The sequence below is a fragment of the Leopardus geoffroyi genome, chromosome D1 (genome assembly GCF_018350155.1).
Source record: "Leopardus geoffroyi isolate Oge1 chromosome D1, O.geoffroyi_Oge1_pat1.0, whole genome shotgun sequence".
NCBI classification, from domain to species: domain Eukaryota; kingdom Metazoa; phylum Chordata; class Mammalia; order Carnivora; family Felidae; genus Leopardus; species Leopardus geoffroyi.
In genome coordinates this window covers 71,027,547-71,040,747 of record NC_059329.1, presented here as the reverse complement: position 1 = coordinate 71,040,747, position 13,201 = coordinate 71,027,547, and the positions used below count along the sequence as shown (strand labels likewise).

The following is a 13,201-nucleotide window of genomic DNA, read 5'->3' as shown; positions in this document are numbered from 1 at the left end:
TTTAATAAAAAAAAAGGAAATAGAGGCACCTGTGTGACTCAGTTGGTTAAGGGTTCCCCTGTTGATTTTGGCTCAGGTCATGATCTCACAGATGGTAGGTTCAAGCCCCACATTGGGCTCTGCACTGACAAAGCACAGCTTGCTTGGGATTCTCTCTCTCCCTCCCACTCTGCTTCTCATCCATGAGTGCGCTCTCTCTCTCTCAAAAAAAATAAACTTAAAAAAAAAAAAAAAGCAAATGAACTTCTAGCAAGGCCAATTAAGAAACAAAGAAAAGAGATACAAATGATATTAGAAATGAAAGAGAGGGAGCCTGGGTGGCTCAGTCGTTTAAGTCTCATTTGGCTCAAGTCATGATCTCCTGGTTTGTGGGTTCAAGCCCCATATTGAGCTTTCTGCTGTCAGCACAGGGCCCGCTTCAGATCTTCTATCCGGCCTCTCTCTGGCCCTGCCCTGCTTACATGCATGCATGCACTCTCACTCTCTCTCAAAAATAAATAAACATTTAAAAAAAATGAAAAAGAGGACATTAATGCAGATGCTGAACAGACTAACCAGATAATAAAAAGATATTATGAACCAAGAAAATAAATTTGAAAAGTTACATTAAATAAATTCCTAGAAAAATATCACTTAAAAATTTCAATCAAAAGCAAATTCTTCTCTAAACTGTTCAAAAGATTTATTGCAATGCTGATCCCAACAGGATTTTTGTGAAACTTGACAAACTTATTCTGAAATTTATATTCAAAAGCAAAGTCCAAAAAACCCCAACATACTCTTTAAGAACTTTTTAAAGAGATTTACCACATATTATCTTATTATAAAGCTATTACAATTAAGACAGTGTGGTATAAACACAGAGTGCATAAACTAACCAATTAAACTTAATAAAGAGCCTGGGTGGTTCAATTGGTTATGTGTCCAAATTTGGCTCAGCTCATGATCTCGCTGTCCATGAGTTCCAGCCCTGCATCGGACTCTGTGCTGACAGCTCAGAGCCTGGAGCCTGCTTCAGATTCTGTGTCTCCCTCTCTGCCCCTCCCCCATTCATGCTCTGTCTCTCTCTCAAAAATAAACATTAAAAATAAATTTAAAATAAATAAAAATAAAAAAATAAAGAGCCCAGATACAGATTCATACAGATACTGAATCTTCAGACATATATCTTGATATATGGCAGAGGTAGCAATGTTGATAAGTGGAGAATAAATTTTTCAATAAATTGTGTTGAGATAATATCCACTGGATAAAAAATGAGATTGGATCATATGAAGCAATTCTTTATGGGTAAAAAGTTTTGAAAGGCAAAACTTTAAAATGTTAAAAAGAAATATAGAAATCTATATTATACCTTCCAATAGGGAAGGGTTTCATAAACAAGACACAAAGAGTCTTAGCATTAGAGCATTATCAGGCGCCTGGGTGGCTCAGTCATTTAAGCATCCAATTCTTGATTTTGGCTCGGTCATGATCTCACAGTTTGTGAGTTTGCGCCACAAATCAGGCTCTGCACTGACAGCACAGAGCTTGCTTGGGATTCTCTCTCTCCCTCTGTCTCTGCCCCTCCCCTGCTCTCTCTCTCTCTCTCTCTCTCTCTCAAAATAAAGAAATTTTAAAAAAATAAAATAAAATAAAAATAAAGAAATTAATTTAAAAAAAACTTCAGTTATCAAAAGACACCATAAAAACTGAAAGAAGATATTTGCAAGTCAAACAATTAATAAAGGATTAATGTCCTATGTCCAGAATACATAAAGAACTCATGATTTATTGAGAAAAAATAAACCAGGAAAATAAAAGAGCAAAAGACATAAACAGGTAAGCCCTGAATAAGAAATGTAGTCCACGGGTGCCTGGGTGGCTCTGGGTTAGTTAAGCATCTGACTTCGGCTGAGGTCATGATCTCACAGTTCATGGGTTCGAGCCCTGTGTTGGGCTCTGTGCTGGCAGTTCAGAGCCTGGAGCCTACTTCAGGTTCTGTGTCTCCCTCTCTCTCTGCCCCTTCCCCCACTCGTGCTCTATCTCTCTCTCTTTCTCAAAAATAAATAAACATTAAAAAAACAAAAAACAAAAATAATTTTTAAAAATGTAGTCCATAAATATAAAAAGTACTCGGCCTTATTAGTAATTAGGAAAATACAAATTAAAATCACACAGAAATACCACTTCACACCCTCTAAACTAACAAAAATAAACTCAATAAATAGGAGTCATTGGTTTCAGGGAATTCTAGCAAAAGTATAAAGGGTATAACCATTTTGAAAAACAATTCAACTTGCCATAGTGTCTTAGTTTTCTACCGCCACCTGTATGGGTTGAACTGTGTTCTCCCAAAAAAGTTGAAATCCTAACCCTCAGTATCTCATAAGGTGACTTTATTTGGAAATAAGGTCTGCACAGAGGTCCTTAGGGTTAGGCCCTAATCATGTATGACTGGGTTCCTTACAAAAAGGGGAAATTGGGACACAAAGACAGGCACAAAGAGAAAATGACGCAACACAGAGAAAGTGCCATGTGAAAGATGAAGGTCAAGATAGGGGGGATGCATCCACAATCCCAAAACTGCCTAACAATGCCAGCAAGCCACCAGAAGCTGCAAGGCAGGCTCTCCCTCTGAGCTCCTGCAAAGGAACCAACCTTGATCTTGGATTTCTAGGCTCCAGAACTGAAACAATGGATTTGTGGCTCAAGCCACCCAGTTTGCAGTACTTTGTTTCAGCAACCTATACAAACTGTTGCAAAGTAATACATTCCTGTAACAACTAAAACCTCAATGGTATAAAACAACACAAATTTATTATCTCACAGCTCTATGGGTCAGGCTGGTCTGACTCAGCTAAAATCAAGGTGTTGGCAGGGCTTCACTTCATTCAGGGAACTCTAAGGAAAAGTCCATTTCCTTGTCTTTTCCAGCTTTGAGAGGCTGCCTTCTCTCCTTGACTGCTGACCTTCTTCTCCTATTTCAAAGCCAAAGGTGGATTAAGCGAGTCTTCCTCACCCTGTATGACTCCAACCGTACAGCCACTGTCACATCTCTTCGGTCACTGTGATCTCTTCTGCCTCCCTCTTCCACTTTTTTAAGGACCCTTGCAATTCCATGGAACCACTCAGACAACCCTGGTTGATCTTCCCATTTCAAGGCCCTTAACTTAATCTCACCTGCAAAGTCCCCTTTGCCACATAAAGTAACAAATTCACAAATTCCAGGAGTTAGAACAGGCACATGTTCAGGGTGCCATTATTCTGCCTAGTAAAATTGAATAGGAGCCTATCTTGCAACTTAGCAGTTCTTCCTCTAGATGCACATATGCACCAGAAGACGTTTATAAGAATTTTCATAGCAGCATTGTATATAATAGCAAAAACTGAAAACTACCCAAGGGTCCACAAACAGTGGAATGGATAAGTAAATTTTACTATGCCCATATGATATTAAAATACTATAAAGCACTCAAAAATTAACTACAACTATCCAAATCAACATGGATGCATCTCAGAAATCATCAGAAAAAAAAAGTTATTAAAAAAAAATGTTATAGAAGAATTCATACAGCATGATTCTATTTACTTAAAGTTCAGATGTAGGCAATACAACATATTATTTACTTAGGAATACATTCATGGGGATTATAATAGTAAAGCTAAGTAAGGGAATTAATACTGTGTGTGTGTGTGTGTGTGTATGTATATATATATGTATATATATATATGTGTATATATATATATATACACATATACATATATATATATATATATATATATATATATATATATATATATGAGAATAGATGTGTTGCCTCTGAGGCAGGGAAAAGGAGATACAAAATAGGTTACACGGGGAACTTCGAAGAAAATGAGGGGTGAGTACATGACTTTTGTTTGTTTTATTTTCTTCTTTAAACCATACCAAAATATACATATGTATAGTCTTTCATGTATGGCATTTCTCATTTACAAATTTAAGTGCTGAGTAAATAAATGTAAGAAACGCTGGATGTAAGTTGTCTGAAATCTAGGGAACAAGTAGTCAATGTCCTCTAAGGGATGGAGGAGGGATAAAGATCTTTATCTTATAAAGATAAAGATACCTGCTAAGTATCAATATTGGAGGGAAAATTCTAGGTTGCAAAAGAAAAAGACAGCGGGAAATACACTCCTGTGCCCAAGTTTTAGGAACAAGCTTCCAACAATCACTTAAACAAACACAGATCAACTTGTATATAATAAGGTGAACAATGTTACAAACTGTCAGAAAGACTCAGACAGAACTCAGCTCTCTTAAAGTTTTGCTTGGCTAACATAGGAGTTCAGTTTGTTTTGTTTAAACTGACAGCCCTCAGGCAAAGTAGGCAATAGTCAGTTCACTTCCATTCTTCTCACCTCCCCCTCCTTTCTCAACATGTAACATAAATGCATTATGTGGCTGGCCTCTGAAGGCACCTGAGTTTAAGACCAGCTGCATCCTACAAGTCACCCTGAAACAACCACATCAGGTATCAAGTGTGTCTTCAAGGTCAACACAGAGGCTTTGCTATCTCTCACTCCTATCTCTCTCCCGCCACTCCCCACCCCACCCACCTCTTTTAACCAAGGACGTCTTTTATCACATAATTGGAGACAGCTGGCAAAACTATGCATTCAGGCACTCTTTATGGAAAATATAGAGGGACTAGCAGTCCAGACCTAGACTCAAGTCCTTGTGTACCAATATTTCACAGCATAACCTGGAGACGATATTATCTCCCTGGAGTTGAATTTCTTTCCTTTCTATAAAATGATATTTCAAGGTTACGTGGGTGGCTCAGTTAAGTGTCTGACTCTTGATTTGGGCTCACGGTTGGTGAGATTTTGCCTGGAATCAGGCTCAGCACTGACAGCACGAAGCCTGCTTGGGATTCTCACTCTCCCTCTCTCTCTCTGCCCCTCCCCCACTCTTGTGCAGGCTCATACTCTCAAAATAAACTTGAAAAAAATGATATTTCAATTAGATAAATTCTAAATCTCTTCTATCTTCTATAGCTATACAAATATACTCATGTTCAAATAAACTTGTTCAGCAAGTATAGTCTGTTCTTGTTTTGGCTAGGAGTATAGGAAAGAAGTAAAATGTGCTAGGGAAATGGGCTGACACAGTAATTGGGAATAAGGAAGGAGAATAAGAAGGGCCTGCCTGAGGAGGATAAAAAGTCAGAGGACAATGAAAACAAACTTCATACGGGTTTACTCATGGTTGACCCTATTTACCTTTCACTCAGTGTGGAAAAACATAAACTATGGAGATGTTACTATTTCATACGATATAATGAAAATATTCTATCTCAGGTCATGACTGCTTCGCATGATTTATTTTTATACATGGCCATCTCTGCTATAATGGAGCTTTGTCCTCTGCTTATACATTAATTTGAGTATCACTGTACTTTCTAAAGATTCTTAATCCTATCTGTTCCTTAAAGGAAATTTTAACCAGTGTGAATGATAGAAGCAGAAGAAAAAAGTCCACAAGTCAATAACAATAAGCAGTCCTCAAACAGCTAGAGCCAAGGATGGATGTGAGGAAGGGGTGTCCGTTCAGTAAGTCCCACGTGGCTTTTTAAAAAACAAAACAAACAAAAGGCTAAACGCAGATTATAAAGGACTTTGTAGGCAAGGGTCAAGAGCATGAACTCTATCCTGTGAACAATAAAAAGTCTAAGAGATTTTTAAGAGTGAGTGATTTGATTAAATCTGTGATTTTTGAAAGATAATTCTGATGGCAGAGGACATATTTACAAAATAGAGCATAAAATCATTACATAGGTTGATATTTTACTACAAAAATATTAACATGAAATGAGAATAAAACGCTCACTCATTAAAACCATAAAGTAAATTTCACAAATACTACAGTATGAGTAAAGAAATTCATAGTGGGGTTTGCCATGCAAATTCCTTAAGGGGGTAAATAATCACTTAAACTTTAAAGTCTTTTTTAAAGGCCTACCAACTACATGTGTATATCTCTTTCATATAAAATTAACACTTTAAATAATATTTATGGGCTTTAAGGCCACAGAATTTTTAAATATTTACCTAACCATTTAGAAAGCACTTAGCATTTTAGGTATAGAAAAATATCTCACACAGTAACTTACACCTTTCAAAACCTCCTATTTAGCTAGTCTATCACACACCAAATCATCTGGTTGAGAAGCTGAAAACTACATTGTAGAATAAACAATTAAAATGGCATAGATATGTAGTTTGTTATGCTCTGGTCAATGCCTCTATGTAGACAACTGATTTTTTTTTTTTTTTTCTTTTAGCTTCCTATTAGTTTCAGCTGACTGCTGGCAAATGCACCACAAACTGAGTGCTTCTTTCCATTAACCCAAGAGAGGACACAGTCAGCAGTAACTAGATTTAAACTTTAAATCTCTAAATGCTTTGCTAAAAACAACAAAAACCCTTAGCTAAGAAATGACACATACACAGCATTTACATCAAGTACTACCAGTCTAATTACGAAAATCAAGTGTCTTGCAAACATGTGCCATTAATTTTCAACATCGTACCTAACATCCCAAAAGTTAAAAATTATTTTAAATACACTCTGACACAATTAAACGCATTTATATGAGTTTTCAATTGTTTTTCAAAGATGTTCATAAAAACATTTAAGTTCTTGAAGAAATCAAAGTATAATTTTGTTATCAAACCAAAAATGAATCCACATATAATTTTTTAAAGTGCTCTATCCAAAAAGTAGAAAATCTGTTAATCTTTTCCAATTAGAAAACATAGCTTATTAGTATCAACATTCAACACTTAAGTAAAACTTCAAGAACTACTAATTTGTGACGTTTTAGTTATACTTTTATTTATAACTTACTAAAAGAAATGGATTCTAGAACTGAACGGTACTATAGAATTAATCTCCTGGGATCCCCTAACTTGACAGGATACTGAGACTCACTCACTTACTTGTCCAAGATCACACACACAGTAGAGCCACGACTTAACCCTTGACTCTCTGCCTATGAATTCAGGACATTTCCCCCTGTATCAAGCTCTACCCAAAATCTTTTTTTGCCTTCCTTCACTTTCTGAAACAAAAAGGCGACTTCACAATTGTCACATACAAAGTTCACCACTTTGAAAATCAGAAAAATCTCTTTGGTCTTTTACTTCCGTGAAAGTGCTAATTTCTCCTTAGCTTCTTTTACCTGATAAACATGCAAACAAAAGCCACAGACCCACTGTTAGACTTCAGGAATTTAGCATAAGTAAAAATGAATGTTAATTATAATCTTTGCGAAGTTAAAAATATCTAGTAATTTGTAGTAATGCCAAAATAGTACTACTTTATGACACTGAATGTTAAATAGCCACGTATAAACCCTTGAGCTAACATCATATATTGAAGACCCCAAAAATGGTTTCTACTCATGTGAATACGGGTTTTCTGAAATAAGAAAATATGCCCTTTTTAAAAGTGAAATTGTGTTTTCCTCTAATACAAATAGTAAAGGAAGCAATCTAGCAATAACAACACCACTGCACCTAGCTGAAGGCTGAAAAAGGTTACTGTTAGTAAAAGAGGACCAGACTAGGATTAAGATGACCAGAGATCTTCAATTTACAAGAAAACAGCCATAACTGGCTATACCAACAGATTACAATTAAAATACATTACAGTGCAATACTGTTAAGTACAGGAAAATTGTTTACAAACGTGATGAGACTGCTAAAACACTATTCTGGTATGAAAAAATGCAACCTATTCACATATAGTCAAGCCAACTGCCATTCCAGCCTGTGAAAAGAGCCGAAATGACTTTGCTCTGCAGCTTTTCTCCCAACAGTGTTTCTCCTGACACACATCTTTCTAAGCATTGTCTAGACAGCATCGCTGGCTGTAAACTTAGAAAACAAAAGGCATAACACTTTTTGAACAATTCTTTCTAGCATGTGGCCCAGTAAGTACAGACCACAAAAGCGGCCTCTGAGAGAACGCTTTTCAAGAAAGCAAAGTGTGGTCTCATTGGAACCTTTCAGATCAGTGTTAAACATAAAATCAATGTGGTAGCTTGAAGACTATTAAAAAGAGAGCATCGGACGTAGTAAGGACAAGAAACTTCTGTTTCAAATACACTGGGTCCCAGTGTAAAACATAGCACTGGTCAAAAAGCCTGAAAACCAATGGTGTAGACTCCTACTCTCCTACTTAAAACCTCTACACTCCTCTTTCTAGCTGCTTAGAAAACAGCATTGAAAACTGAAACGTGTAGGTTCAAGTCCCAGCACCGCCACTTACTGGATGTGGGAAGTAGTTGGGTAACTTCTATAAGCCTCAATTTACTCACTCATCTCTAAATTGAGGTTGTCGTCCACCATACAGAGCTTTTGTGAGGATTTGAGAAAATATATGTAATATTTTGCATCTAGCAAATGTTCAATGAATAGCAACTATATTTGCTGATTTCTTGGTGACATAGGACAAGATTTCTCCAAACTACATAAAGAGCAACTTTTCCTTGAGGGTGATTTCAATTCCTTTAAAAAAAACAAAACAAACAAACAAACAAAAAACATCTAAACCTGGGGGGGGGGCGGAAATGGAAATACTTCTGGCATCTTTCCAGACATTACTAAGTTTAAAGGTTAAATTGTTACAACACTCTCCTAATTATGCAACAAATACCCATGGACAGGAGTTAGCCTGTAAAAGATTATGATGGCCTATACTACTGAAACTGGGAGAGGTGGGGAAGAATCCCTTAAAAATTATTCCCAACAATCTTTTCATCTACACTAACAAGCCTCAGTTCCACAGCTCATCCCTGTTCATTATAGGATCTCGAATTCGTCCTCTCGATTATCAAGAATGAAACCGCACTGATTAAAATGTATACACACACGCGCGCGCGCGCCCACACACACCCACACACACACGTGTAATTCAATCTAATTGCTATATGTGATCATTGGAGAGATACCATCATTATACCAGCAACAGACAAACAGCACCAAAAAGACATAACTCAGTGTGTGCCAAAGTGGCGAAACCGCAAATAACTCACCTCATTCGTCTGAAAACTCTGAGAACAAAGTCTTTAAAAGTTGCAATACGATCAGTCTGCGATTTCATTTCTATTCCAAGATAAAAAGGTACTTCTGCACGTTTACAAAGCTCCCTGTAATTTAGCATTTCTTTCCAGAACAAACCTGCCCCCCCCCCCCCACCCCGCAAACCCTGGAAGCTAACGTGCTTTCGAGAACGCTAATTCAAGTTGGGAATCGAAGCGATAAAACCGCACTCGCTTCCTTCCCAAGCCGTGCTTTCTGGTACCATACCTGTTCGCGGGAAATGCAAGGCAACGAAGGTCTCCTGAACATCTTGGAACTGCCGGAGTAACCGGCCGAAGTTTCTCCGAACGACACGCAGCTGGACCTCCTACGGGGTCTGATCACAGGCACTTTGTCCTCGGCGGTACTGGCCAAGCGAGGGTGATGAGGGGCTTCCCTGATCTGGAAGAAGTGATCCAAGCCCAGGGCCAGCAGGCAGCCGGCGTCCCCGACCAGGCAGGCGAGCAGCGGCCTGAGGGCGGCGGGCAGCGACCCGAGCCCGGTGAAGGAGACCCACCAGACGAAGCTGGAGAAGAGCAGCACCAGGATGCCGTGCCGGAGCCTGGCCGGGTGCGCGAGCGTCAGCAAGCCCACGCAGCTCAGCGCCGAGAACAACCTGCCCGCCACCGCGGGGGGCGTGTGCTGGGCCGCGGCGGGGGGCCCCCAAGCCCAAGTCCACGCCTGCCACGCCAAGAAGTCCCCCAGGTAACAGCAGGCTGGCAGCGCCAGCAGCCACCAGGCGCCGCCGCCGCCGCCGCCGCTCCGGCCCGGCCCGGGGCCCCGCTTGCTCCGGGTCAGGAAGCAGGTGAGGAAGAAGAAGGCACAGGCGATGCTGAACAGGGGGCTGAGGCTGTGCGAGCACACGCTCAGCACGGTCCGCAGCCGGGCGGCCCCGGCAGCCCAGCTCCCGGGCCCCGAGCCGAGCAGCAGGGCGAGGACAAAGGCGGCCAGGGCGCCCAGCGAGAGGCGCGCCCGGGCGGAGGGGGAGCCGCGGCGCGGCTGCTGGGGGGAGGCCGGCGGCGGCAGCAGCAGCTCCACGTTGCAGAAGCGGCAGAGGTGGAAAAAGAAGCCACGCGGAGGGTCCTGCCGCAGGGGGCTCACGCAGCTCTTCACGTAGCCGTTCCTCAGACTCTCGGGGGGCGGGCCGGCCCCGTCCGGCGCCTGCGGGCACCGCATGGCTTTGGCGTCTCGCTCGTCCCTCCTCATGGCCGGGACCCGGGCTGGCCGCGGGGCTCGGCACGCCCCTCTCGGACCGCGGCGGCCGCTCGCGCTCCCTCAGCACCCCCGGCCCCGCGCTCCGGGCGCCCCCCCGGCTCGGCAGCGCGTCAGGGTTGCGCCCGCCGCCGCGGCCCGGGGTCCCCGCCGCGCGGGCGTTGGGGCGGCGGGGTCCGCGACATGCTGGCGGAGGAGAGGGGCGGAAGGGGCTGCTCCCGGGACCGCTGCGGCCGCCCCCTCCGCGTCCCTCGGGCACCGCTCGGGACTGGAGACTCGGCGTCGCCTCCCAGCTCCCGCGGGCTGCAACAGTTACCTCCCGGCCCCAGCCTGGTCCGTTGGGCGCGCGAGCGGCGGCGGGCGGGCTGGCGCTCCTCCCCCGTGCCTGCCCCGGGCCGACGCGCGCCCCGCCCGCCGCTCGCGCGCGCCCGCGCCCCGTCCAGTCGCTGTCGCGGACGCGAGCCGGGGATCCCGCGGACTGAGCGCGCCGGGACCCGGGAGAGCGCGGCCGGGGCCACCCGGAGACCGACCCGGGCTGACAGAGGCGGGCAGGGTCTTCTCCGGGTGGGAGGGGGCAAGCCCGCTATCCTGGGACCCCAGGCGCGCGGATTCCATTTGGGGCTAAGTCACAGACACGCACCCAGGCTCCGACAGGTCACCACTGGGGTTTGGGGGAAAGAGGGCGTTTGCGGTCCCCAAGGGCAGTGCCTACTTGGGAAACCGAGTTGTGGGGGGTGGGGGGAGCCGGACCCGCCTCTCACCTCATCCAGGTTCAGGGTGGGCCCCTTGGACTGCCCGAACTGTGCAACCTGGTAAGGTCCAGCCACCGCCAGGGGCATGGTGAAGGATCCCTGACCGTGTGGCTGGGTCTGCCCTCAACAGCAACGTGGAATCTTGAACCACTCAGTAGGCCCGGAATATTCACGGTGGTCTTAGGAAGGAGCGTGCACTTGGAGTGCTCCCCCAGAGCATCCATCTGAGTAGACACTATTGAGCTTGTCTTCCTCAAGAACCGTCTTCACAGGCAAGGAACTAATGTCCCATCCTCCGCTTCCTACCCTTGCCATACATACTCGTTAGTTCATATCTGAATCTCCCTAAACAAGCGTAGAAAATCTGCTGTCACACAGCTTTTTCCACATTGGAGCCTTTTTCACTGTAACGGCGTGTTCTAGAGAGGAGGGATGGGAGGATTCGGAGTCCTCTCCAAGACCAGTGCCCAGTTTGGATCGGTTGGCCACAAAAGAAGCAAAATAAGATGCTATCTGTGAATTACTGGTGAAACTAGCAACATGGAAACACTGACTTGAAAGTGACAAGAACTTTGCTGTACCAAAGGGACTGCTCTGGAATCTAACCAATCATAACTGCCTTAGAGAGTGAACTGTGTTTCCCTCCGCCGAAACTCTCCCTTCAACCTCATGACAGGCCTGCATTTCTCAAAGAGCTAATTCCACATTTTTCCAGGGAGATGAGAAACCTTACTGTGTGGTAAATCCCACAAACAGGCCCATTTTTCACCAATTAATCTCTGCCCACAGCCATGACCTAAAACAGACCATTTTCGCATACGGCCATAGTTCACATACATAGCAAAAATCCTGAGAAATTAGCACAAGCATTTGACCCAGAGGAAAAAAAGACCAGAATTTCCCTCTCCGTTTCTGTCTCTTGAACAAAAGAAGAAATATTTAATAGAGTTTTCAAATCGATGACTCAAATGCTTTCCTTAAAAGACCAAAATCCATGGTGTCTCTTTTTTCCACCATCACAATGGAAATTTTTGTTGTTAAGTATCCTCACAACACAGCGCAACAGATACCTTTTTTAAATGATATGCACAGAGCTCATCACTACCAAAGTAGGAAACGGAGTGGATGCATTTGAGCTTTTACAGAAGAGCATGGCAAAGCTACCAATGGCATCCCTGAAATGCCCATTATAAATTCTCGTAAGAAATAATAAACCGATTTGAAAATTAGAACAAATTCAGATTAAAGTTGTTGTTTTAAAACCTTGGGTAGTAATCTGAGGTGGGATAGGCGTGGAAATATTAATGGCCTGGAAATCCTTTTCATAGTTTGTAATCCTGGCCCAGCCATTCATGCCCTGGCAGTAAGCAAGTCACACAACATTTCCAGTCCAGTCCTCATTCTTCTCAATTGTAAAATTGCCAAAAGTTCATTTTGAAGACCTTTCAAGTTCCTTCCGGTCTTGGGGCGCCTGGGTGGCTCAGTCAGTTGAGCCCCAGACTTCAGCTCAGGTCATGATCTCACGGTTCGTGGATTCTAGCCCTTGTCGTTCGTCTCTGGGCTGACAGCTCGTAGCCTGGAGCCTGCTTCAGATTCTGTGTCTCCCTCTTTCTGCCCCTCCCCCACTCTTTAAAAGAAACAAACAAAAAGTCCCTTCCGGTCTCAAAAAGTTTAATATCCGTATGACAAAAATATGTAGGCATCCTTAGGATCCATGTTTCAGATTGCCAAGAGCAACCTTTAAGTTATTTGTACCATCAAACTAAAGCAAACTCTCAGTGTTGACAAATCAAAATAAAAGGCTTTGTACCAAAGAACTATTATCTGGCAAATAAAATTCAAAATACTCTTCATACTCTCCAGTTCTTTCACCTTTTTTCAGCTGTCTACCCAAGTCTTTATAAGGCTGACAGCCCAAGTCTTTCAATAACCTATATTTGGCCTGCATACCTCTAAACACCAACCCAGCACCTGACAGGATTCTAAAATAAAATGTAAGGACGTAACCAAAGACCATCAGTTTACTTAACTAAAATTACGCACAAAAAGAATGAGCTTGCTATGTTTATAGCAACTCCCTTCTCTGTTTACAGTCCATGTCAAAGATTATTAGTAAGGCACATTTC

The 13,201-nt window shown here is 43.0% G+C and overlaps 1 protein-coding gene across 1 annotated transcript in view; it reads right to left on the bottom strand.

Annotated features, from left to right (window-relative positions):
• Positions 1–10,424, bottom strand: part of PDE3B (phosphodiesterase 3B) — a 175,175-nt gene extending 164,751 nt beyond the window's left edge. The window contains exon 1 of the mRNA XM_045484612.1: positions 9,340–10,424. Within this exon, the coding sequence (XP_045340568.1) occupies positions 9,340–10,317 (978 nt within the window). The 5' untranslated portion in view covers positions 10,318–10,424. The remainder of the gene's footprint in view (positions 1–9,339) is intronic.
• Between the last annotated feature and the right edge of the window lie 2,777 nt (positions 10,425–13,201).